At 32.4% G+C, this 26133-nt stretch overlaps 2 protein-coding genes and 1 non-coding gene across 7 annotated transcripts; 2 read left to right on the forward strand and 1 right to left on the reverse strand.

Annotated features, from left to right (window-relative positions):
• Positions 1 to 9838: 9838 nt before the first annotated feature.
• Positions 9839 to 9945, forward strand: LOC133035281 (small nucleolar RNA R71). The gene has a single exon (XR_009686557.1). It is a non-coding gene; the product is annotated as a small nucleolar RNA R71 (small nucleolar RNA).
• Positions 9946 to 17260: 7315 nt separating this feature from the next.
• Positions 17261 to 20712, forward strand: LOC115719520 (cysteine synthase). Of its 5 annotated transcripts, XM_030648598.2 has the most exons (12): positions 17411 to 17620; positions 17723 to 17789; positions 18022 to 18117; positions 18207 to 18316; positions 18456 to 18513; positions 18782 to 19045; positions 19124 to 19261; positions 19374 to 19425; positions 19809 to 19888; positions 19994 to 20053; positions 20143 to 20223; positions 20336 to 20712. In XM_030648598.2, the coding sequence occupies exons 3-12, from the start codon at positions 18079 to 18081 to the stop codon at positions 20423 to 20425; spliced, it is 972 nt and encodes a 323-aa protein (XP_030504458.2). In that variant the 5' UTR covers positions 17411 to 17620; positions 17723 to 17789; positions 18022 to 18078; the 3' UTR covers positions 20426 to 20712. The 5 variants fall into 5 exon arrangements, 4 of the variants coding, with proteins under 4 accessions (XP_030504457.2, XP_030504458.2, XP_030504459.2 ...); XM_030648597.2 differs by lacking the exon at positions 17723 to 17789 and having other exon boundaries at positions 17261 to 17620; XM_030648599.2 differs by lacking the exon at positions 17723 to 17789 and having other exon boundaries at positions 17411 to 17675.
• Positions 20713 to 21352: 640 nt separating this feature from the next.
• LOC115711040 (ethylene-responsive transcription factor 5-like) lies at positions 21353 to 21895 on the reverse strand. Its single transcript, XM_061109266.1, has one exon. It carries the CDS (start codon positions 21893 to 21895, stop codon positions 21353 to 21355), a length of 543 nt encoding a protein of 180 aa, XP_060965249.1.
• Between the last annotated feature and the right edge of the window lie 4238 nt (positions 21896 to 26133).

Genomic DNA, 26133 nt, shown 5'->3' on the forward strand with positions numbered 1-26133 from the left:
ACTCATAAGCTTGCATGCTTACCTTTCTCCACTAATGTTGACAGTATTCGTTGGAATCATTAGGTCTTTTCAAGGCTTAGGTAGTCTGGCTCAGATATTCAGGGATAAGCAAAAGACAATTTTGGCTCAAGATATCATAAGCACACAAACAGAACCCACAAGCTCCTTACTTTTCTTTTTCTAAAACCCCATAATGTTCCCAAATTTACCAAGATTGATAGAAGTCATCTCTATTATTTTTCCAACATCACTGAATAATTTTTTTTGAACACATATTTTTACTTTTTATTGTGTTGTTTTTTTTTTTTATCATATTTCATTTTTTTTCTTCAGTGACATTGAATTACACAATTTTTTTCTCTTCTCAATCTTACAAGTTTTTCTCCCTCTCACTATTTCCTCACACTAAATGTTTCTCCTCCCCCAAACTAATTATGTAGCTTATGATATCATGGATAACATGGTGAAGAAAAATTAATAGTGTGGTTACAATTTTTCAAATCAATGGGTGAAAAACATAACAGGTTTAGGCTCAAAAGGTTAACTAGGGATACACATTATTATGGTAGGCTTGAAAGGCTCAAACTATCCAAGAAATGCCTAAGTCATATTCCAATTGAACACCATCAAAGATTTCGTCTCAAAAGAATAAACATGCAAGTTCTAAGCTATCCTGTCAATCTTACCACAAACCATAGTAAAACAATTATAACAATTTTCACAGATTGAGTATTTGCAGATAAACACAGGTTTCTGAGCATCCAAACTAATCCAAAGAGTTAACAGAATCAAGCACACAGTTATTTTACAGTTTTAGATCACATCACACTAATCAGCAGTATACAACTATCGTCAAGCTTATTGCCATTCCTTAACTAAAACAAAAAACTAAAACAGAAAATTAAAATGCAGAAATTAAAGTGCAGAATTTAAAATGCAGAAATTTTTAAAATTTTTAAGTCTCTCCCCCCAAACTAAATATGACATTGTCCCCGATGTATACAGTAACATGCAGAGAGAAGAGACTTACCTGAGACCCTAACAGAAAGGGTTGGGTGGTGGCGGCTGGTCATATGGGTAGAACAGAGGAGGTTGCGCCAAATAATTCGGGTCATCAATCCCGATGTTCATTCTATTGATGAGAGAGTTAAGTTGCTGAACTTGTCCCTCATCATAGACACTCATCTGCACCATGTATTGTTGCATGTGGTTGTTCTGCTGAATTATATAACTCAGCTGTGCTTGAGTGTATTGTGTTGTGGGATCGATAGGCCCAGGCAATTGTAGGGGCTGCTCCTCTTCTTCTTCAACACTAGGCTCTCGTTGCCGCCTACGCCCTTGCGGTGCATCAGGTGGAGGTTGGCCATAGGGATGTGGCTCTTTCAGCCTGTTGACAAAGGCGATGTCCATCTTGCGGAGTGGCAACACCGTGTTGTCATACTCCAATTGGGGAACTTCATATGCCCCGCAGAGTTCTGTGATAACTCCCGCCAAACCAAAACCACCTCCCGTGGCTCCTTGCACGATCTGATCAATGCTATGCCTTATGACTTGTCCAATGTTTATGTTGTACCCCTTCATTATGGCGTACACATATTTCAGGCGATCCATTTGGACATCGGAGAAGTGCTTATTTGGCACTAACCGAACACTTACAAAGTACAGCCATGTTTTCGCCACCGGGTTCAATTCACACCGGTATAGGATATTTGGCGACCCCTCTGTGCCATCATTATCGTGGAACCTCAACCCAGGAAATCCCACTATCTCCGCCACATCCACCATATCAAACTGCTCTTCCTCCTCAATAATTCGGAGGCGTTGTTCTTCCCTAGTGTAATCTTGGACAGAGAACATCACATTGAACGCATCAGCAATAGCGAGAACCTTCTTGCCCCGCACCTTTACTTCCCCATTCCGGCGGTCGGGCCAATTTGCAAGAAATTCACAGGCCATAGTAACATTAGCCCGACCCCGAGCATCCACAAAACTCCCCCACTTCATCCTCTCTATTTGAGCTCGAATTGTTTCAAACCGAGGTTGACGTCTCAAAGGATTCTCGGGGAATTCAATACCCTGATCTTCAATGTAAGCCCTATTCTTAATTCTCATGAAGCGATTTTGGGCCTCAATGTTACAAAATCGGGTCCTATCAAAACCCGTTGGTGGTGGGTTTGAAGACGAACCCTCCTCCACATTCCTAGTTCTCTTAGGTGCCATTTTTTTTTCTAGCAAAAATAGAATATTTTTTTTCTCTTCTTTTTTTTTTCGAATTTCTTTTCTTTTTTTTTTTGATTTTTTTTTCTTTCAACTAATGCTAAAAAAAAAAAATTGAGCAGCACCTCCCTTTAATTTTCTATATCCCAAAAATTTTAAATCACTCAAATAATATTCTCAAATACTCAACACCATAATACAATAATAACAAACCCAATATCAACAATATTCTTGCACAACACACAATTACACCACCCACAATCTAGAAAAAGTTAATCAAATTCCTTAAAGATTAAAGGAAGTGATACTTACAAACCCGAAGAAGCTTTACTCCACCTCCATTGTTGAATGTTCTTGAAAGCTTGAGGTTGAAGATGAAGACTGGTGATTTTCGAATTTGGGGTGTTATGGGTGATTTTTGGTATGGTTTTTGATGATGTGTGTAGATTGATGAGTGAAATTGGGTTTTTGAATGGATTGGGTTTAAGAAATTTAAAAAAAGATGAAAAGATTGAAGATTGGTGATGAAAAATTGAATTTTTGAGAGAAAAAGGGTAGGGTTCGGCTGAGAGGTATTTGAATTTTGAATTTTTGGTGTAGGATTGAATGAGGGGGAAAGTTTGAATTTATAGAAAAAATCGCGAGCAAGTCGCGACTTGGCCTAGGGCTAGTCACGACTAGCTCACACTCGAATTTAAGCCGTCTCTGGAAAATAGGGAAGTCGCGACTGGGGTCGCGACTTGGCCAAAGGCTAGTCGCGACTTCTGGAACCAAAAAATTTCTTGAGTTTCTGTTAAAGTCCAGGTCGCGACCAGGGTCGCGACTTGAAAAATAGGTCGCGACCCAGGAATCACCAAGTCGCGACCACTGGGCTCCAGTCCGAAATAAACCTTTTTTTCACGATTTTCACGATTCAACTAAAAAGAATAATGTCTGGTACTAATCTAAAAATTAAAAATACTAAAAATACTAAAGCCTAAACTAAAAACATAATCAAAAAGTCTAAAAAATTAATGAAAACACTTGGGTTGCCTCCCAAGAGCGCTGTCTTTATCGTCATATAGCCGGACGCTGAGCCTTGTTCTTCAAAGTGGCACCAGAATCATGGCGGACTTAGCTTGGTCAAATTGACCTCCCAAATAGAGCTTTAAACGCTGTCCATTAACTTTGAAAGTTTCTGGACCATCGCCTTTTAACTCCACCGCTCCATAAGGAAACACCTTGACCACTGTGAATGGTCCTGACCACCTTGACTTCAACTTTCCAGGAAACAGCTTCAACCTTGAATTGAATAGTAACACTTGTTGCCCTAGTTGAAACTCCTTCCTTACTAGACCTTGGTCATGCCACTTCTTAGTTCTCTCCTTGTAGATTTTTGCGTTCTCATAGGCTTCATTTCGAAACTCCTCTAGCTCATTCAACTGTAGAAGTCTTTTCTCCCCTGCAGCTTTTAATTCCATGTTAAGAGTATTCATGGCCCAGAAAGCTTTATGTTCTAATTCCACCGGCAGATGACAAGCCTTTCCAAACACCAACCGATATGGAGACATGCCAATCGGTGTTTTGAAAGCAGTTCTGTATGCCCACAATGCATCATCTAGTTTTCTTGACCAATCTTTCATTGATCTTTGCACTGTTTTCTTTAGAATCATATTGATCTCCCGATTAGAAATTTCAGCTTGGCCATTACTTTGGGGATGGTATGGTAAAGCAGTGCGATGTCGGACACCACATCTTGAAAGGAGTGCTTCAAACTGTTTATTACAGAAGTGACTCCCTTCATCGCTTACTATTGCTCGAGGAGTACCAAACCGAGTAAAGATGTTCTTTTGTAGAAAGCGGAGAACTGTCTTACCATCATTTTGTGGTGTAGCTGCAGCTTCAACCCATTTAGACACATAGTCGACAGCCAATAGAATATACTGATTGCTAAAGGATGAAGGAAAAGGGCCCATGAAGTCTATCCCCCACACATCAAACAATTCCACTTCTAAAATCCCTGTTAAAGGCATCTCGTTTCTTCTTGAGATATTACCTATCCGTTGACAACGATCACATGCCTTAACAAAGGTAGTAGCATCCTTGAATAGCGTTGGCCAAAAGAATCCACTTTGCAACACCTTAGCAGCCGTTCTGGTTCCACTGAAATGTCCTCCACATGGTAAAGCATGGCAATGATTTATGATAGAATACATCTCCTCTTCAGGCACACATCTTCTAATTATCTAATCGGTGCAGTGCTTGTAAAGGATTGGCTCTTCCCAATAATAATGTTTCACCTCAGAAAAGAACTTCTTCAATTGTTGACGCGAAAGCTCAGGAGGGGTTATTTTTGCAGCCAAGAAATTAACATAGTCAGTGTACCAGGGTACCATCAGGTTTTCCCTCACACTAAAGAGTCGTTCATCAGGAAATTGCTCATTTATTTGTACCTCCTTTGTATTCTGACTTTCTTCTAGCTCTAATCTTGACTAGTGATCTGCTACCAGATTTTCGGTGCCCTTCTTATCTTTTATCTCTAAGTCAAACTCTTGAAGTAGAAGTACCCACCGAATCAGTCTCGGCTTTGCATCCTTCTTGGTCATAAGGTATTTGATCGCTGAATGATCTGTATAGACAATGACCTTATTCCCAATCAGGTAGGGTCGTAATTTATCACAAGCAAACACAATTGCCAGCATTTCTTTTTCTGTAGTGGCATAATTTAATTGAGCATCATTCAGAGTTCTACTAGCATAGTAGATTGTGTGAAACACCCTGTCAACTCTTTGACCCAAGACCGCTCCAATTGCATAATCACTTGCGTCGCACATCAACTCAAAAGGCAACTCCCAATTTGGTGAAGTGACTATCGGTGCTGAAATCAATCTCTCCTTTAGAACTTTGGAAGCCTTTAAGCAATCTTCTCCAAACTCAAATGGAACACCATTGACAAGTAAGCTGGACAAAGGTTTTGAAATCTTGGAGAAGTCCTTGATAAATCTTCGGTAGAAGCCAGCGTGTCCTAGGAAACTCCTCACTCCTTTTACAGAAACTGGAGGTGGCAAATTCTCTATTGTTGAAACTTTAGCCTTATCCACCTCAATTCCTGCCTTTGAGATTTTGTGCCCAAGAACAATTCCTTCTGTTACCATAAAGTGGCACTTCTCCCAGTTTAGCACCAAGTTAGACATCTCGCACCTAGTTAGCACTTTTTCCAAATTTTCCAAACAATGATCGAAGGAGGAACCAAAAACCGATAAATCATCCATAAAGATTTCTATACAAGATTCAATCAAGTCTGAAAAGATAGCCATCATACACCTTTGAAAAGTAGCAGGGGCGTTACACAAACCGAATGGCATTCTTCTGAAAGCAAAGGTACCGTAGGGACATGTGAAAGTAGTCTTCTCCTGACCTTCAGGTGCTATAGCTATCTGGTGGTATCCAGAGTAGCCATCAAGAAAGCAGTAATATTCTTGCCCCGCCAATCTGTCTAGCATTTGATCAATGAAGGGCAAAGGGAAGTGATCTTTTCGTGTTACTTTGTTGAGTTTCCTGTAATCGATGCAAATCCTCCAACCAGTGACTGTTCTAGTAGGAATCAACTCATTCTTTTCATTCTTGATCACAGTCATTCCACCTTTCTTTGGAACCACTTGCACCGGGCTAACCCACTTACTATCTGAAATGGGATAAGCAACTCCAGCATCCAACCACTTGACTATTTCCTTTTTGACAACTTCCTTCATGGGTGGATTGAGTCTTTGTTGAGCGTCGATTGTCGGTTTGGCATTGTCTTCCATTAGAATTCGGTGCATCACTGTTGAAGGACTGAATCCTTTGACATCACCTAGTGTCCAAGCGATGGCCTTGTTGTGAGCTCGGAGTACCCTCAGAAGTCTATCAGTTTCCACATCAGAAAGAGAAGCTAACACAATAACTGGCAGCTTTTTATCTTTACCCAAAAACTCATACCTCAAGTGACTAGGAAGCTGTTGGGTTTTATGCCCTAAATAAAACTCATTTCAATATAATCAGATTTACTTATTAATATAGATTAGAAATAACATTTAATGTTGCATGGTTCACATGATTTATTTCATGATTATATGTACATAATGTATGAATTCATCTGAAACCCTTTTCACATACTTGATCCTGTTTATTGTGCCGTCAACACATTGGAAAGTAAACATGACTATGTGAATAAAGTTTTCTAGATTATCAGACACAGGGTTTTACTGATATGATAATCTACAACAAGAGTTTACTTGTATTTGGAGAAATACTATGTTCTTTCCAGAACATTGGTTAAAGTAAAGCTCAGGTTGGATGCATGGAGTATGCATCGGAAGGGACCGATATTGAAATTTGACTTAGATTTATTAAACTTACCGTAATATCTATTCAAGTCAATACTGCCTAGTTGATCCTAGATCAAATGTTCTTAATCCTGTTATGATTAGGCTCAATCTTGAAAGGCTATTCGTGTTCTTTGATTTGTTAGTTAAGCCTACTTTTAGGTCAGGGTGATACGTACATTTTGGGAACACGGTAGTGCAATTGAGTGGGAGCGCTAGCATAAACATGGAATCTATAGCTTCTATCTGGCGAATAGTAAGCAAAGGATGATCTCCTTCGAGCTTGACCAAACGAACATAAATGGTGGAGTACTCATTTCACATAAGCTGAAATATCATTTATACGGGGTCAAGTGTTTTAAGGATAAAATACATAGTAGGGTGTTACGGTAATCTAATCCCTTTACTGTGTAGATCATTCATATAGAGGATCATTGATCAAATTAGGATTATAACAATGGATAACTAATGATGTGTCTATATGGTGGAACATATAGAGCATTCTATATACTGAGAGTGCAATTCTAAGTTATATGCGTGGATTCAACGAAGAATTAATAAGTTAGTGAATTTTAGTGCTAAATTCTTGATCTACTTATTGGAAGCTCGGTTATATAGACCCATGGTCCCCCCACTAGTTGAGATAATATTGCTTGTAAGACTCATATAATTGGTTTTGATTAATCAATTATAATTCTCAAATTAGACTATGTCTATTTGTGAATTTTTCACTAAGTAAGGGCGAAATTGTAAAGAAAGAGTTTTAGGGGCATATTTGTTAATTATGATACTTTGTATGGTTCAATTAATAAATATGATAAATGACAATATTATTTAATAATTATTTATAGTTATTAAATAGTTAGAATTGGCATTTAAATGGTTGAATTAGGAAATTGGCATTTTTGAGAAAATCAGATACAAAAGGTGTTAAAATTGCAAAATTGTAAAGCCCAAGGCCCAATCCACTAAGTGTATGGCCGGCCACCTATGTAGGTATTTTAAGTTGATTTTTTCATTATTTTAATGCCATATAATTCAAATCTAACCCTAGTGGAATGCTATAAATAGATAGTGAAGGCTTCAGAAAAATAAGACTTTTCTTCTCACACTTTCTGAATCAGAAAAACTGAGCCTTTTCTCTCCCTATCTTTAGCTACCACTTCTTCTTTCTTCTTCCTTTGAATTTCGAAATCCTTAGTGATTAGAGTAGTGCCCACACACATCAAGCAATACCTCAATCATAGTGAGGAAGATCGTGAAGAAAGATCATCAGCAAAGGAGATTCAGCATCAAAGATTCAGAGAAAGAGATCCAGGTTCAGATATTGATAATGCTCTGCTACAGAAAGGAATCAAGGGCTAGATATCTGAACGGAAGGAGTCATTATATTCCGCTGCACCCAATGTAAGGTTTCCTAAACTTTATATGTGTTTATTTCATCGTTTTAGAAAGTTCTTATTTAGGTTGTTAATAAACATACTTGTGAGTAGATCTAGGATCCTGGTAAAATAATTTCCAACAGAAGCACCTTCAATTCAAGTTCTGGAGGCTTTTCAGTAGATGGCATAAGCTCTTTTGGAACTGCTCCCAATTCCTCATAATACCTTCTGTTCGAGGGCCCATAGGAATCAAGCCACTTCACATAACCCATGACCTCTTGTCCCTCTTGCTCCGTCAATTCATCTTCAGTTAAACTTAGTTTGAGAGGATCATCTAGCAGCTTTTTCTCGCCCACAATTTCATCAATCCAATCAATGAAGAAACAGTTATCACTTGCCTTTGGGTATGTCATAGCCTTTAGCACATTAAAGACCACTTCTTCTCCTTGGACTCTCAGCTTTAATTCACCCTTCTGAACATCGATCAAGGCTTGGTCAGTTGCCAAGAATGGTCTCCCAAGAATGATTGAGACATTGCTATCTTCTTCCATATCCAAAACAATGAAATCAGCTGGAAAAATGAACTTGTCAACTTTAACTAACACATCCTCAATGACTCCTCTAGGATGAGCTAGTGATCGATCCGCCAATTGGAGAGTTACCGCGGTTGGCTTTGCTTCACCCAACTGCAATCTTTTAAACACTGATAGAGGCATCAAGTTAATGCTGGCTCCCAAGTCACATAGTGCATTTATTCCTTCAATTCTCCTAATAGTACAAGGAATAGTGAAACTCCCTGGATCTCTGAGTTTGGGAGGGAGTTTCTTCTGTAGAATGGCGCTGCACTCTTCAGTTAGAGCCACTATCTCATAATCCTCCATCTTTCTCTTCTTTGACAGAATCTCCTTCATGAACTTCACATAACTTGGCATCTACTCTAAATCTTCAGCAAAGGGAATGTTTATGTGAAGTCTTTTGAAGACTTCTAGCAATTTGGTGAACTGCTTGTCTAGACTTGACTTTCTGAGCCTCTGAGGTTAGGGTATTTTCACATGGTGATCAATGCTAATTGGTGGAGACTGTTGTGGTTGTGCTGGGCTATCAGTAGCCTTCTCTGCTGTTGGTGTTGGGGTTGGCATTGGTTGAGCTTTATTCTCCTTTTCTCCATTAGCTGGTTGTGGCAGTTCAGGATCATCATAATTTTTACCGCTTCTCAGGGTAATTGCTTTGTAGTTTTCTTTGGGGTTTACTTCAGTTGTGCTAGGCAAATTCCCTTGAGGACGGGTTGCTACCTGAGTTGCTAGTTGGCCCATCTGAGTCTGCATGTCTTTAATTGAAGATCTAGTTTCAGTCATGAATTGTAGCAGTAAATCTGTTTGCAAACTAGAATTTCCACCAGAGGCTTGTTGCTGATTAAACTGTTGGTTCTGTGTCTGGTTCTGATTTCGTTGCTGATAGAACCCACTGTTTCTTCGGTTATTACCCTGGTTGAACCCATAATTGTTGTTGTTATTCTGCGAAAAATTTCCAATGGCTTTAGCTTCATCCATTGGCAAATCATCCACATCTGCTTGACACTCTGAAAAGTGATGACTTCCTCCACATAACTCACAAACAACTTGGGCTTGTTTAGCTTGCCCTGCAATTAGCTTTGTCAATGCCTCAACCTGAGCTGTCAACTTTGTGATGGCATCAACCTCTAACACGCCAGCAACCTTCTTAGATTGACTCCTTTCAGTTGGCCACTGCTGATTGTTTAGAGACATCTCTTCCAATAGATCATAAGCCTCATTAGCACTCTTTCTCATAAAGGCTCCACCAGCTGCTGCATCTATTAGAGTTTTAGTGTTACCAACCAACCCGTTGTAGAAATTGTGGACCAGCATCCACTTCTCTATACCATGATGAGAGCACTTTCTGATCAGATCTTTAAACCTCTCCCAAGACTCATGGAGAGATTCATTATCTTGTTGGCAGAAGTTGTTGATTTCTCCTCTCAGCTTTGCAGACTTTGCTGGAGGAAAGAACTTTGACAAGAATTTTGTTGCCAGATCATTCCAGGTGGCAATAGAGTTGGGTGGCAAGGAGTTTAACCAACTCTTGGCTCGTTCTCTGAGCGAGAATGGGAACAGTCTCAGTCGAATGGCATCATCACTAACTCCATTAATTTTAAAAGTTTCACAAAGTTCCATGAAGTTAGAGAGATGCAGATTAGGATCTTCAGAAGGGAGGCCACCAAACTGAACTGAAGACTGCACCATTTGAAGTATGGCAGGTTTGATCTCAAAGTTGTTCGCATCCACTGCTGATGGCCTGATACATGACTGCACTCCCGTTAGAGTAGGGAGAATGTAATCTCTCAAGCTACGACCATTAGCTTGATCTTTCACGACGCCACCATTATTACCGTTATTACCTCCATTGTTTGCAGCATTAGCATTCACATTAGCAGCCATGATTTCTGAAGTTTCAGCAGTTGCTAAAACTCCTTCTTGCCTCTTGTTCTTTCGGTTTCTCCTACAAGTTTTCTCGATTTCAGGATCAACTGGTAATATGACAGCTTGTCCTTGACGGCGCATACACTTAGGATTCCTGTAATAGATCAAGAAAATATTGCAAGAAAAAGGTTAGAAAATCAGCAAGAGAAAATATACCAAAGTAGAAGTTAGTATAATTTTGTGTAATATTAATCTTTAAACAATTCCCCGGCAACGGGGCCAAAAACTTGTTACGAATTTTATGTTTATTACGCAAGTATACGCAATCAAGTAGTATCTCACGCAAGTGAGGTCGAACCACAGGGAATTGGATTATGTACTACTAAACTATACTTATGATTCTATTTGATAAAATAATAAGTTTGCAATTTAAAAGTAAATAACTCAGAAAATTAACAAGAAAATAAACGACGATTAATCAAGATGAGAGATTAGGGAGGTGAATCCTGTTGATAAGTTACCAATGTTAATACCTAATTGCTATCCTTATCTTAATGTGAATGACAGATTATAAATTAACCTAACTCTTTTCAGATCTTTTAGGTTCTAAATCTTATGTTCTCTAATTAACTTCTTAATTAAATCAACACAAAATCAGCATTAAGCAATAATCTATTCGTCACTGAGGCTATGTAAATACTTTCGTTTCACATCAAAACCTAGACTATCCAATTTTAGCATTCTCAATTCTCACTTTTCAGATTTCGAATTGAGATCATTAAACATGTAAAAGGTGATCAAGCTTGCACATGGAATTAAACACAAATAGAGATAGTATTCACACACAAGATGAAGGAATGGCAATTATTTATTAACTAGGCATAAACTTAAACAACATTCATCATCCTCCTTTAGTGGGAAATTTAGCTCAACATAACTCTAAAAACATCCATGATTAAATCAAAAACAAAACTATACATAAAAGAAGAAATTAAGGGTAAAAGAAAGAAACTAGAAGGTGATATTGCTCCGGGTCTTCAAGATAGCTTTCTCTCCACTTGCATCCACTATTTAGGTCTCTTTCTGCTTACTTTGACCTTCAGTGTCGTATTCCTTATATAGGGATGAGAGGTGTGCCTCCAATTTGAGAAAAAATCAAAATTAGGTCAAATCTGCGATTTCCGTACCTAGTCGCGACTAGCATTTAAGTTGGTCGCGACCACAGGCAAACCTCGAAAATCAGAGGTTCTGCCAAATCTCGAAGTCGCGACCAGAGTCGCGACCAGGAAAAAGGGTCGCGACCTGGCTCTCTGGAGGTCGCGACTACTGACGCGTCTGGAGCCGAATTTCCAATTTTTTTTCCAGTTTGTCCTAGTTTTTCGCCATTTGACTGAATTTAAACTTTAACACCCCGGGAACTTGAAACAATGTAAATCAAGCGTAAAACTGCTCCAAAAGACACCAATAGACGAGAAAATGCTAACTTTAAAGACCCGAAACATAGGCTAAATATAACCTAACAAATGCCTCCAAAGCTAATAACCTAGCTTTTGATAAGACCTCTTCCTTCTTCTTTCTTCTTCAATTCAAAACACTTAGTCTTTCTTTACCAAATAATATTCAGCCATTAGTGATTGAGTAAGTGCCCACACACATAAGTTGGTCCTCAATCATAGTATGTAAGACTGTGAAGAATCCAATCAACAAGAAGGAGAATCGGGCTCAAATCTTTGTGATACTCTGCTACAGAAAGGATACAAGGGTTAGAGATTTGAGTGGAAGGAGTCATTTAATTCTGCTGCACCCACTGTAAGGTTTCTTAAACTTTATGTCTTTATTTCATTATTTTTAGAAATTTATATTAGGATGTTAAACAACATACATGATAGTAAATCTAGATCCTGGTAAAATTAATTCCAACAATTGGATCACTAACAAATATTAGTAAATTATATATTCACTTCTGGGAATATGCAAACTGAATTAAGTAGTAACTGTATATATACATATAATTGTATCAACAATAATTTAAAACTATTGATTTCAAGAAATAATAAAGTATGTATATACTAATTTGCTCATGGCATTATCAATATATGTAAAATCTATATTCTTTGAAATAGAATTTCATGTCTATTCATTCTCTTCAGAGAATGATATTTAAATATTCTAAATGTACAATAAATTTGTACAATTCACATTCTCTTCAATAATCAAATATACTTTTATCTAGATTATAAGTGTGTCTGTACTACAGGTACGCGACTACTATTATTCAATTCCACACATGATATATAGATTTCATGCACTTTGATTGTGTGTGGTATCTCATCTTTTGTTTGTTTCTAAATTCTTCTGGAAATATTTGAGTAGCAAGCAATGTCATTGATTATTTAAAATCATTACATTCACTTCGGGGAATGACGTTGAACAAGTAGAACATTATTATAAATTTCGTAAAAATTTATTACTTGTTCATCCATAAAAATATAAGAAATTATTCAGCAATCTCTTTTACGATATTTTAAAGAATACATGAATACAGTTTTTGCATAATCTTCAAGATGTATGCAAAATTTGATCTTTAATATATGTCACATGCAATAATTTCCAACATTGCAAGTAATAACAATGTATAATAACATGACTAATACGAACAATCTTTAAAAGTAGTTGAATTCAATTCATATCATTCTCTGCAGGGAATGATGAACAATAAATACATGTCTCATGTATTTAAATAACATTAGTCATGTTCATTGTTATTCTTATACTTTGATGTTTCAATGCAATTTTCTTAACATTCTTCTTTTTTGTATTCAAAACCCTCTATAAAATTGCATCAATAATAATCATTTTTAATGATTCTTTAGTTGTATTCACATAAATACAATATATATTTTTTTTGACAAATATAAAACATTTACTTCAAGAAATGTCGTCAAAATTTATATCGATATTAGATTACTTTTCATTGTCATCAAAGAATACAAAAACATATACATAAATATGTATTTATCTCTTTCATTATATATCCGTCAACTATATGATGAATATTACGTTTGCATAATCTTCAGGATATATGCAAGATTTTATTGAGTATGCATAATCTTCAGGATATATGCAATATTTTATTGAGGATGCATAATCTTCAAGATATATGAAATATTTTATTGAGGAGACATAATCTTCTGGATTTATGTATAATTTAAAAAAATTTATATCTATCATATCATAGGCACACATATATTGTAAATATTATGAATAATAAAAACATAATATATATAATATATAATATACAGATATATAGATAAAAAGAAAAGGAAGAAAAAAATTATTGACATTGTTTCAGTTAGATGAGTATATATATAAATATATATTTAGTGTATCGTGACCTTGAAATAATTTAAGAACTTTAACAAAATACTTACATTGAGGCTTGAGCAGAGACTCGTGCTTGAAGCTTGGGCAGAGACTTGTACTGATAACGTGTTATAAAATAATATAAAATAGATGAGAAGAAAGAAGAAAAAGAAGAAGAAGATGAAGAGAGAAAGAGAAAGTGAATGAGAATTTCTCAGTTGTTTATTCTAATGGGGTGAACCCCAATTTATACAAAAGTATGGACTAAAGAAATGAGAAACTAAGTTAATATGTAATAAATGAAAATACAATCAAGCATTAATGATGATAATTAATATGGTGATTTGGACATCTATAAATAATATTTCATAATAATGTTAATATTATTGTGAACTAATATTTTCTTCTTTTATCTTATTGACTAAAAAATATTAATTGACTATATATACCATACTAAAATTTTAATTAATGTCTAACACTAAATACTATGAACCTATATAGTACTTTTAAATTATGATTTACTAATTAGTTGACTACAAAAATTTAAAATATAAAAATATTTATTTATAATTTAATAAAATTGTTGCTAATTCTCTCCCACTCATTAAACCTTTTTATTTATTTTTTTTTCTTTTTTCTTAATCATTTTTTAAGTTAATAATTATTATTTTAATAAAAAAGTAAAATATCAACAACCAAAAAGTATACATACGTATATATTTTTTGAAAAAGGCTAATTAGCAATTTTGTCCCCCGAACTTTGACATGTACTAAATCATGCCCCCTGAACTTTTTTGGCCGTTAAAAATTCCCCTTGAACTATTAAGATTGTTAGATTTAAGGACTTTTGTCTAATTTTAGTAAAAAAATTCTAACATGGTTGAAAGTTCAGGGGGCATTATTTAGTACATATCAAAGTTTGAGGGGCACGATTTCGTAGATATCAAAGTCTGGGGAACATGGTTTAGTACATAAACAATCATTGAAATAGTAAAATTGAATAAAATTAGACAAAAATCCTTAAATTTAACAATCTCAATAGTTCGGGAAGAATTTTTAACGGCCAAAAAAGTTCAGGAGGCATGATTTAGTATATGTCAAAGTTCGGGGGGAAAAATTACTAATTAGCCTTTTGAAAAATCATATGCTTAAAAATAATCTTCTTACTATAAAATTGTTTCCGGCCAAATAATAGTTTATAATTATTTTTTTATGAATCAAATCAATTGTAATTTATAATTAAAAAAATGCTACGCGATTAATAATTATTTATTTATTTTTTTTTAAAAAAAAAAACTACGAAAATATCTACCAACGTAACAATATAAGTTCTTTCACTTTCATTCAGCCGCTTGGAAAATAAAATCAAAACTGGATGAAAGAGAACAAGTTTGCTCCTATTGTCATTCACATTTTTTTTTTATTTAAGATTGTAAAATTTTTATCTATCTTATCTTATTATTAATATATATGAATGCATCTCTATTGTTGTATCATTCGAAATATTTCTGAAAGAGAATGAGAATATATAAATATGTAAGTACTTCATGACATGTAAACTATAAACGTAGACTTATGGTAAAAATATTTGACACTTATTGATTATTAATGTTGTTTTTTTTTCAGTTGTTATGAATTTTTTTACTATATTTAAATTTACTTTTGGAATAAACATAAAAAAAAAATAATTATTTATATTATTAAAAAAAATATCAAAAAAATTGAAATTTGATATCTCACTAAACAAAGTGAATAAGAGTAAGAATAGAGAAAAAGATAAGTATGGTATTATATTGTAGCAAATAAAAAATAGGCTAATTAGGATTTTTTTTTTCCCCGAACTTTGACATGTACCAAATCATGTCCCCTGAACTTTTTTGGCTGTTAACAATTCTCCCTGAACTATTGAGATTGTTAGATTTAAGGACTTTTATCTAATTTTATTCAATTTTAATGTTTCAGTGATTGTTTATGTACTAAACCATGCTCCACAGACTTTGATATCTACCAAATCATGCCCTTCAAATTTTGATATATACTAAATCATGCCCCTTGAACTTTCATCCATGTTAGAATTTTTTTACTAAAATTAAACAAAAGTCTTTAAATCTAACAATCTCAATAGTTCAAGGGGCATGATTTGGTACATGTCAAAGTTTAGGGGAAAAAAAATCCTAATTAGCCTAAAAAAATACTAGAAACCTTAAAAAAATATGTTAATATTATTGTGAACTAATATTTTCTTTTATCTTATTGACTAAAAAATATTAATTGACTATATATACCAAACTACAAATTTTTAATTTATAAATTTTTTAATTAATGTCTAACACTAAATACTATGAACCTATATAGTACTTTTAAATTATAATTTACTAATTAGTGACTACAAAAATTTAAAATATAAAAATATTTATTTATAATTTAATAAAATTGTTGTTAATTCTCTCCTACTCATTAAACCTTTTTATTTATTTTTTTCTTTTTTATTAATTATTTTTTTAAGTTAATAATTATTATTTAAAAAAAAAGTAAAATATCATCAACCAAAAAATATACATACGTATATATTTTTTGAAAAATCATATGCTTAAAAATAATCTTCTAACTATAAAATTGTTTCCAAATAATAATTTATAATTATTTTTTTATGAATCAAATCAGTTGTAATTTATAAATATTTATTATTAAAAAATGCTACACGATTAATAATTATTTAATTTTTTTTTAAAAAAAAACTACAAAAATATCTACCAACATAACAATATAAGTTCTTTCGCTTTCATTCAGCCGCTTGGAAAATAAAATCAAAACTAGATGAAAGAGAACAAGTTTGCTCCTATTGTCATACGCATTTTTGTTATTTAAGATTGTAAATTTTTTATCTATCTTATCTTATTATTAATATATATGTATACATCTCTATTGTTGTATCATTCGAAATATTTATGAATGAGAATGAGAATATATAAATATATAAGTACTTTATGACATGTAACTATAAAGGTAGATTTATGGTAAAATAAATTGACACTTATTAATTATTAATGTTGTCTTTTTCGGTTGTTATGAATTTTTTTTACTATATTTAAATTTACTTTTGGAATAAAAATAAAAAAAATATAATTACTCATATTATTAAAAAAATATCAAAAAAATTGAAATTTGATATCTCACTAAACAAAATACAAAGGCACGCTAAGCGTGTTTTCTAATTTAAATATAAGGTGGTGTTTGCTTTGATGTCATGTAATATAATGTGAATAGTAATTGTAATATAATAGAATAAGAATTGTAATAGGAATGGAATTATGATGTTTGGTTTAACTCTATAATGAACATTGTAATCAAATTAATAAGTTGTATATTGACAAAAATATTCTTAGTTTTCTTATTTTTAATATTTCAAATTTTAAAAAAGTAATAAAAAAAAACAAAATAGATATTTTCTAACAATGTAATCGCATTACATTGGTTTTATAATATAATAGGGATTACAATAAATAAGTAATGAACATTACAATGTAAAACAATTACAAAGATTTAAAAATAAAAACAAACTGATAATAACGATTCTATTACAATTCTTACACTAAACAAAAAAAAAAATGTCATGATTTATAATCTTTACAGCCTAGACTCATAAAATAAAAATGTTTAGAACTTAGAGTTACCCGTTTATGAGGGTAGAAAAGAAGCCATAGCAGTCCAAAACACTCTAAACTCAGTCGACACAATAAGTGCGGTGACCACTGTGGCCGAAACAAGTTGAGAGAAAACGAAAGGGTGGTATGAGATTTTTACTGTAAGCTGCTTATCCACACCCAGTTGATAGTTGTTGTTATCGCCTGTATGTGGAGTTCTTAAGTCATTTCAGGTCAGGTTTACTAGACTGGTCCCTTTTTTGATTTGAAGCAAATTGAATTTATAATGTATGAACTGACTTTAACTCTCTCTCTCTCTCTCTCTACTGTTTTAGTTCTAAAATCCTCTTAAAACATTCTGAATTGGTGTGTTCATCTTCACAAATCTGTTTCAATTACTGGGTACTTGAAACTTTCATGTGCCCTTTCTCTACTACTTATTATACTCTGTGAATAATCTTTATTTTCTTTGATTCAAATTGTTTAGAAACTGGATTGAGATGTTAACACTTGTCCTGAGGCCTCTCAGTTCTTGTGATAAAGTTAATTCATGATAGATGCTTTACCTTCCTTTTTTATTTTCCTGTCTTTTAACCATTTGTACATTTTATGTTTACAAAATGGTCTTTGGCAGTTCTAGCAATTGGAGCATAGAGAGGAGAAAATTCACTGTGTTTGGAATAGAAAAAACATGGAGGGCAAGTCTAGAATCAAGAAAGATGTTACTGAAGTAATATGTCTTTATCAGAACTTAATCTTATGATTCTTCTTTTGCTTTGTATGCCGTTTCACTAATGATCTTCTCTTCGTATTTTGTAGTTGATTGGCAATACACCAATAGTTTATATCAATAATGTTGTGGATGGCTGTGTAGCCCGCGTTGCTGCAAAGCTAGAAATGATGGAACCTTGCTCCAGTGTTAAAGACAGGCACAGATATATTATATTTCTTCTATTTCTTTTTAATGTGCATTAATTGTATTTGGTATGAGAATTCTAGTCAATTGGGTTTGTTTTAGTTTAATTGGTTGAGTTACAATGCATTTTGTCTCACTGTTCTGATATTCAGGATAGCACACAGTATGATTCAAGATGCTGAGGAGAAGGGTCTAATCACGCCAGGGAAGGTTAGCCATGAAGATTCTTTATGTCTTGAGATATGATAATAGTTGGCCACTCATATAGGATGATATGACCAGAGCTCATTTTCACGGTTTGTCATGTTGATGAAATCTTCTTACAAGTTCAAGTGAAGTTCATTCCTTGTCATATGTATATTTCTTTGCTCATTCATGCAAGAGAGACTGCCACTTATGTAATTGATTTGTAAATTTCTGAACACTCAACTAACATCTATTTCTGGTTGGGTATGCTTGCGCAATGGGTGGGTTAAAGACTGTCCTTGTTGAGCTTACCAGTGGCAACACTGGCATTGGGTTGGCGTTCATTGCAGCAGCAAAGGGCTACAAGGTTAAATTAGTTATGCCAAGTTCTTACAGTGTCGAAAGAAGAATTGTGCTTCTAGCTTTCGGAGCTGAGTTGTACCTCACAAACCCTGAAAAGGGATTTCAAGGGGTTTTAGATAAGGTCTCCGAGCTGCTAAATGATACCCCCAACAGTTACATGCTCAATCAATTTGAAAATCCTGCCAATCCGAAGGTATTATGCAAAAACAATGGGCCTTGATGTTGCCTTCATGATCAGGCTTTTTGAATTCTGTTATCTTTGTTTATGCAGATACATTATGAGACCACTGGCCCCGAGATATGGAGAGATTCTGACGGGAAAGTTGATGCCTTTGTAGCAGGGATAGGGACTGGGGGTACAATAACAGGTGTAGGGAAGTTTCTGAAGGAACAGAACCCAAACATCAAGGTGTCATACTTTATGCATACTTGTGCCTAGTTTAGATTTATTTTTTATTTGTTTGGGGAGGGAGAGAGTAAGTGTTATCAGTTTTATTAAGCTTCCATGTATTTATTTATAGGTTTATGGGGTAGAGCCAGTTGAAAGTGCAATCTTGAACGGTGGATCACCAGGTGAGTAATAACTCATAATACACTCAATTTCCTTGTTCATCATTGTTGTTTACCTTCTCTTATATTTATGGAATATGGGTGCTTGTTAACTGTTAAGGATAAAAAGTATAGCATGAGCCATGAGGAATGGCCTAGTGTGCTTGAATGTCAATGTCCAATTACTAGTATAGAATAATAAATTAGAATCTTGAGCCTGCCATTTATGAATAAAGAGAGAGAGAGAGGGGGAGAGGGTGAGGGAGAGGGAGAGAGAGAGAGAGAGACTTGAGAAATTTTGATGTTTCTTTCTCTCATGCATGTTGTCCTATTCTTTGGCCTATAAGTTGTACTTGTTTAAATTATTGATTCTCTAACTAGACATGTATCCCACGGACATGTCATAGGGAAACATTCCATCCAAGGAATTGGAGTTGGTTTTGTCCCAGATGTTCTGGATGTTAAGCTACTTGATGAGGTTATTCCAGTAAGTTATGAAGCCATTTGAGTAACTCATTAGCTTTTTAAGCATTGGTTGTTACAAAGTATTTTAATGGTTTAGGAGCTCTTTACTGATATCACAACATTTCAGGTATCAGCTGCCGAAGCTATTGAAACCGCTAAACAGCTTGCTTTAAAAGAGGGTTTGCTGGTATGGCATATATGATGACTTCAAATTATTGTATGAATTTATGAGACTTGACTTTCTAGTACTGATTGTGGTAACATTTTCTTTTGCAGGTAGGAATCTCATCTGGTGCTGCAGCTGCAGCGGCCATTAAGTTGGCAAAAAGGCCCGAAAATGCTGAAAAACTCATCGTGGTAAGTTCTATTTTTCCCTCGAGTGATATACTATAGAATTAAATAAGTAGCCAAGATCGGTTAAAACTTGCATACTGATTATCTTTTTGCTTCTTCTACACTCTCTTTGCAGGTTTTGTTCCCAAGCTTCGGAGAACGTTACCTATCAACTACTCTTTTTGATTCCATAAGGCATGAGGCTGAAAACATGACTTTTGAGTAAACTGTACAGAGGTTCCAGGAGACTGCTATTGCTACTGATTCTTGACTCTTTTGAGTGAGACTCAGAACAAACCTTTAGACTGAACTATTTTATAAATACCTTTAAACTTGTTAAACAAAACAAATTATCAATATGAGAATTTCTTTGATTTATAAAACTCCATCGAACTCCAGCTATGTAACCATTTTGGTTGCATAGAATGTCCCTGTATAAATAAATGTAATGTAAGGATGTAAATTTTTCCTATCACTGAGTTTGTGATAATCATAAACAAACTTATTATCAAAGTAATTTTTAGGAAGGGATGAATGTTTTCAAAGCTCCAACCGACCTGAAGAGAAAAGTTTCTGATAGGAAGACAACTGAACTATGGTCACTAGTCAGTTGATATAAACATATTTTATATTGTTATAATGTTTTGGTTCCTTGCTCATTTATTATAACCATATTAATAATGGAGGTTTTAAACATAATTTCATTCATACTTTTTGGCTGTAATGATTTCGTTTAATAAATAAATTATAAAATCGTAAATACTTAATTTGAATAGAGAATATTTTACTGTATAATTATTGTTTCCAAAATTTAATTTATCTGAGGAGTTTTTAAGGTAAATGGTGAAACAAAAACTTTGTTACAAATAGTGAGGTATGTACTGTGATTCTTTTTATTGAATTACAAAACAATATCAGGGAAAAAGGATTATCCTAGTAAACTAATTGAAACAAGTGAAAATTACACCTAATATGGGATTTTGAAATATTTTTACATAAATATGGCAATTTTAAGTTTGGCCATTTTGTATGGCATTTTTTTTATTTTCAAACTTATATATGGTATATACTAAGCCATATTTATGTTATTATTAGTTTTGAATACCATATTTAATGCTTTTGTATTTTTTCTAAGTCAAACCCTATTTTTTTTTTAAAGTTGTTTATCTCTCAAGTGCTGCCTCTCTCTTTTCTTCTCTTTCTCCGGTGGCCGATTCTTGCTCCGATTATTGTTAGCTCCGGTAGTTGAAAATAGCTCCAGCGACCGATAGTATTTGTCGGCAGAAGCGTTGTCAGAAGCCGACGATGACATGGCCGGAACCTTCGCCGACACCGGAGAATTTGGCAGTGGTATGGCTACGTTAATAGAGGGGCGGCGCTGGCTTAAACTGGAGGGTTTGGAGTAGTGGCCGCCGGTATTTACTGATATGTTTGGTTTGGTTTGAAACTCAAAACTGTGATTAGCCTCCTCACAATAGTCATCGTTATTAGTTGTTTCTTTCTTTGGAACTTTGAAAGATTGGTTATTTTGCGATGAGAAGGAATAATCATGATCAATGTGATGAGTTTGGTTTTGGGTATTAATATTGGTTGTACAATTGTTAAGGTTGTTGATAAAGCTGTCCATTGAACCAAAATCATTGAGAAGATGTTGCCTTATCAGCTCCAAAGTGGTAACTTCTCCTTCCAAAGCCATTAAGTTGTATAAGAGTATTTTTATGGATTTTTCACAGCTTCGAAACTGGTTTCACAATATTCAAAGATTTAAAATTAGTTTCACAGGTTTTGAGGGTACTATAATGGGGTTGGTCCATTTTATGATATTACTTTTATTTTAATTTTGTTTTTATTATTTTTTTTCTAGGTTCGAAAATAGTTTTTACACTTGTATTTTGTTTCTGGATTATTATTGTACATTGTGTGTTGTTTTGATTATATCTGTTAGTATTTTTTTTGGTTGACCGATAAAACTGGTTTCAGTTATATGCATTGTTTATCATTTATGTGTTGTTATGATTTTTCATAAGATCAAAACTAGTTGCACAGGATTCATAAGTTCTTTCATAGGTTTTGAGGGTTCCGTGATGGGGATTCTCCATTTTATGATGTTATTGTATCATTTTTAGATTATAATTTTTTGTATTGTGTTTTTTCAGTATGATGTTGATGAAACTGGTTTCTTAACTGTTTTTAATGAAATAAAATATAATATGGCATAAATACATAAAAAAAAAAAAACTGGTTTTTTCTACCGAAAAAACACAATACAAAATTATAAAACCAGTTTCATCAATATTAAAAGAAACTAATTATTTCATTAAAAGAGACAAAAAAAAAAATAGTTTCATCAATAACATGATAAAAAATACACAATGCCTAATAACTAATTTTTTACAAACGATACTAAATTTAAAAACCAGTTTCGAACATATAAATTTTATATCAATACCTTATAACCAAACTTCTAACTTCATTCTTTAATCCGGCATTTAATTTTTTATTTGTTTGCTCAAAAATCAGAGTTGATTTAAACATACAATATGCAGCAAATATAACAAAGAGAATCAGATATTAAAATCAAAGAGAAACAAAGAAAATTAAAGAGACAAAAATACAATAAAAACCATAAAATAATAACAAAAAAAAAAAATTGTGGAATGTGAAAAACCAGTTAGTAAAACAATCAAAATAAAAACAAACAATTAAAAACCAGTTTCTTGAAATAATCAAATAAAAAATTGAAACTTAAAACTCAATTATGAACAACAGTATAAAAAAAACTAGTTATGAAAACTAGTTACTTAAAAAAAACTAATTATGAAAATAATAAAATAATATGTGTATCAGATCTGATTATTTAAAATAAAATAAAAATTGTTGTTCAAATATCATACAATAATAAAACTGGTTTTATACAAACTAAAAAATATACAATAATATCATAAAAATGGGGCAACCCCATTACATACACAGTTAAATCTGTGACACCAGTTTCGACCTGTGAAACCAGTTTTGACGCTATAAAAGATCATGACAAAATATAAATGTTAACAATGAAGTTAACTGAAACCAGTTTAATCAGACAATCAAATTAAAAAAAACACACACACACACACACACACACAAATACAAAAAAAAAAAAAAAATACTAATCACAAATATAATCAAAACAATACACAATGCATACCAATAATTTAAAAACAAAATATAAGTGTAAGTTTCGAACCTAAAAACAAAATAATAAAAAAGTAACTTAAAATAAAAAATTTGTAATAACTTAAAGAAACTATTTTTTTTTTCAATTCTTTTAATGAAATTATTAGTTTCTTTCAATGTTGATGAAACTGATTTTTAAAGTTTGTATTATTTTTAGATTATAATTTTTTATATTATTTTTTTTTCAAGATGATGTTAATAAAACTGGTTTTTTTTTTTTTTTTTTTTTTTTTTGCTGCTACTTTTAATGAAATAATTAGTTTTTAACAAAAAACAAAGAAAAAAAACAAACAGTAGTTTAAATAAAAAAAAAACAAGTTTAAAATCTGTAAAAAAAAAATAACATCTATAGTTGAGATCATTTTTTATTTATTTTAGTGTTTTATTTTTTAAAAAAAGAAAAAAAAAATAAAAAGAAGCACAAATTTAAAGTTTTTTATGGCATTCCTCATGACTTTTTCCCATATTTGCAAGTTTTTTTTAAAAAATGCCATATTTAGTGTAATTAAGTTTTTATGCCATATATATCAAAACTTATTCTTATTTTCCCATATTTTTGTAAATAGCCCTTGAAACAAACCATTGAGGTCAGCACTGGTGGGTCGAATACAAAATGAGAATTATAAAAGGAAATTACACTATATATCTCTTTAGTTTAATTTGATATTTTTAATGTTTACTCTTTCTTTCAAAATCTATCATGTTTACCTCTTTTTTTAATATTTGTACTAATTTTACCCCTATTATTTTACGATAATTTCCATTATTCTCTAATCAAAAGTTTGCCTTAACTTTCTCACAAACCAACACATCTATTTACAAATAATACGAATCTATTATGTTTAAAATTATGTCTAAATTATATGACTGTGTGAGGATAATTTAAGTACAATACTCATAAAAAAGACATATTTAAATTAAATTTTACTTAGAAATAAATTTGATTAATGTATAAAGAAAGTGAGTATTTTTCAATTTTTCTCACGTTATTTTATAGTGGTGTCGGACACCGTAGTGCCTATACAAATGATAATATAATAACAATATTTATACAAAAGGTTATTTACAAAAATATGAAGAAAAAAAAGACAAATTTTAATATATATATATATATCTTTATATATTAAAAGTGTCTATCTAACGGCATTTCTTGGTTTAACGGCATTTCTTGGTTTAACAGAATATACTTTAAAAATAAAAGAATATTCTGTTAAATTTAACGATGTTAATAGGTTTCATCTACCGTTAACAAATAAACCCAATAATTAAACCAAAAAATTAAACAATCTTTTTTTAAATTAAAAAAAAATTAAAAATTTCAATAAACCCAGAATATACATTAGCGATATCTTCATATTATTATATTATATTCAATAAAACGATGGTTTTTAAATTTCAAATTAAAAATTTGACTAATTCTTTATTCAAATTTTTATTATTATTATTATTTTTAAACTATTAAAATAATAATTTTAAATAAATATCTACTCTAATAAATATCTAATTTGTGAATAGTATCAAGCCAATATTAGCAATGTTTTCTCCTCAATATCGCTGGTGATTAATAAAAGAGGAGAATTCTAAGAATGAGTAATTCAGAGAAGAGAGCCAATGTGAATTATGAGCCTTATATTGATCCAGATTATGAATTTAATTAAGGTAACTAATGCGATTTATTGTATTCTTTCTCAATTTTAATTCTTAGCCTTAAAACAAAAAATTATATATTTGTTATTATTCATGATCTCGAGTAGTGCTTAATTATCTGGATTATTTGGTTAATTTGGTGTTCGTTTTAGGGTTTGTATAGACAATATATGATACATGTTCATATTCCACACTTATAAAGGTATTTCCTTTCTTAATTATTAATTCTTCTATATTTTTTATTGCTACATACTTTCGTCTTTCGTCTGCTGGATTTTCTTTTTATTTCAATTGATTAGAATATCGATGTTTCTTAGATAGTATAATTTTACTTCAATAAATAATTTTTATTTTTTAAAAAAAAGTTATAATTTTCCCTAATAAAATTATTAAAACATATATAGTTATATACACTACTCACCCAGTGGAAGAACCATTAAATATCAACGATCAATTCAGAAATTATGAAGAAAACACAATTAAATAAGAGAGAAAAAAACAAAGAAAGAATGCCTCAATTAATATTTTAAACTCTATATAAAATAATACATTTTTTTTCTAGAAACATAAAGCTACAGACTAATTTAAATTATGATAAATCAATATAAAATTTAAACTCTATATTAAAAAATACCTTTTTTTTTCTATAAACATAAAGCTACAGACTAATTTCATTAACAATTATCAATATAAATATTCAAGTATGAATAGATCAGAACAATTCAAATCAGAACAAATAAATATTCAAGTATTATAATAAATTCATAAACAAATAAATCAGAACAATTCAAAATCTCAAATCAAGAAAATTAATTAATAGTTTAGATTTATAATCTTTACAAATATGAAAAACTTAAATAGATCTATCTACTATTGTTGTTGTCGTTGCTTAGTTACTAAATTTTTAAACAAAAACTACTAGAACTTATATAAAACTAATATTTACGTGGCTCGCCACGTAACTCTCATCTAGTATGTATATATATGGCATTGGTGACTATTCAATGGTTACATTTTTATTGTAACCATATGGTTACATTTTTCTTTGACCTGTAATAGCAGGTTACTAAT

The sequence above is a fragment of the Cannabis sativa genome, chromosome 2, assembly GCF_029168945.1.
Source record: "Cannabis sativa cultivar Pink pepper isolate KNU-18-1 chromosome 2, ASM2916894v1, whole genome shotgun sequence".
Lineage (NCBI taxonomy): Eukaryota > Viridiplantae > Streptophyta > Magnoliopsida > Rosales > Cannabaceae > Cannabis > Cannabis sativa.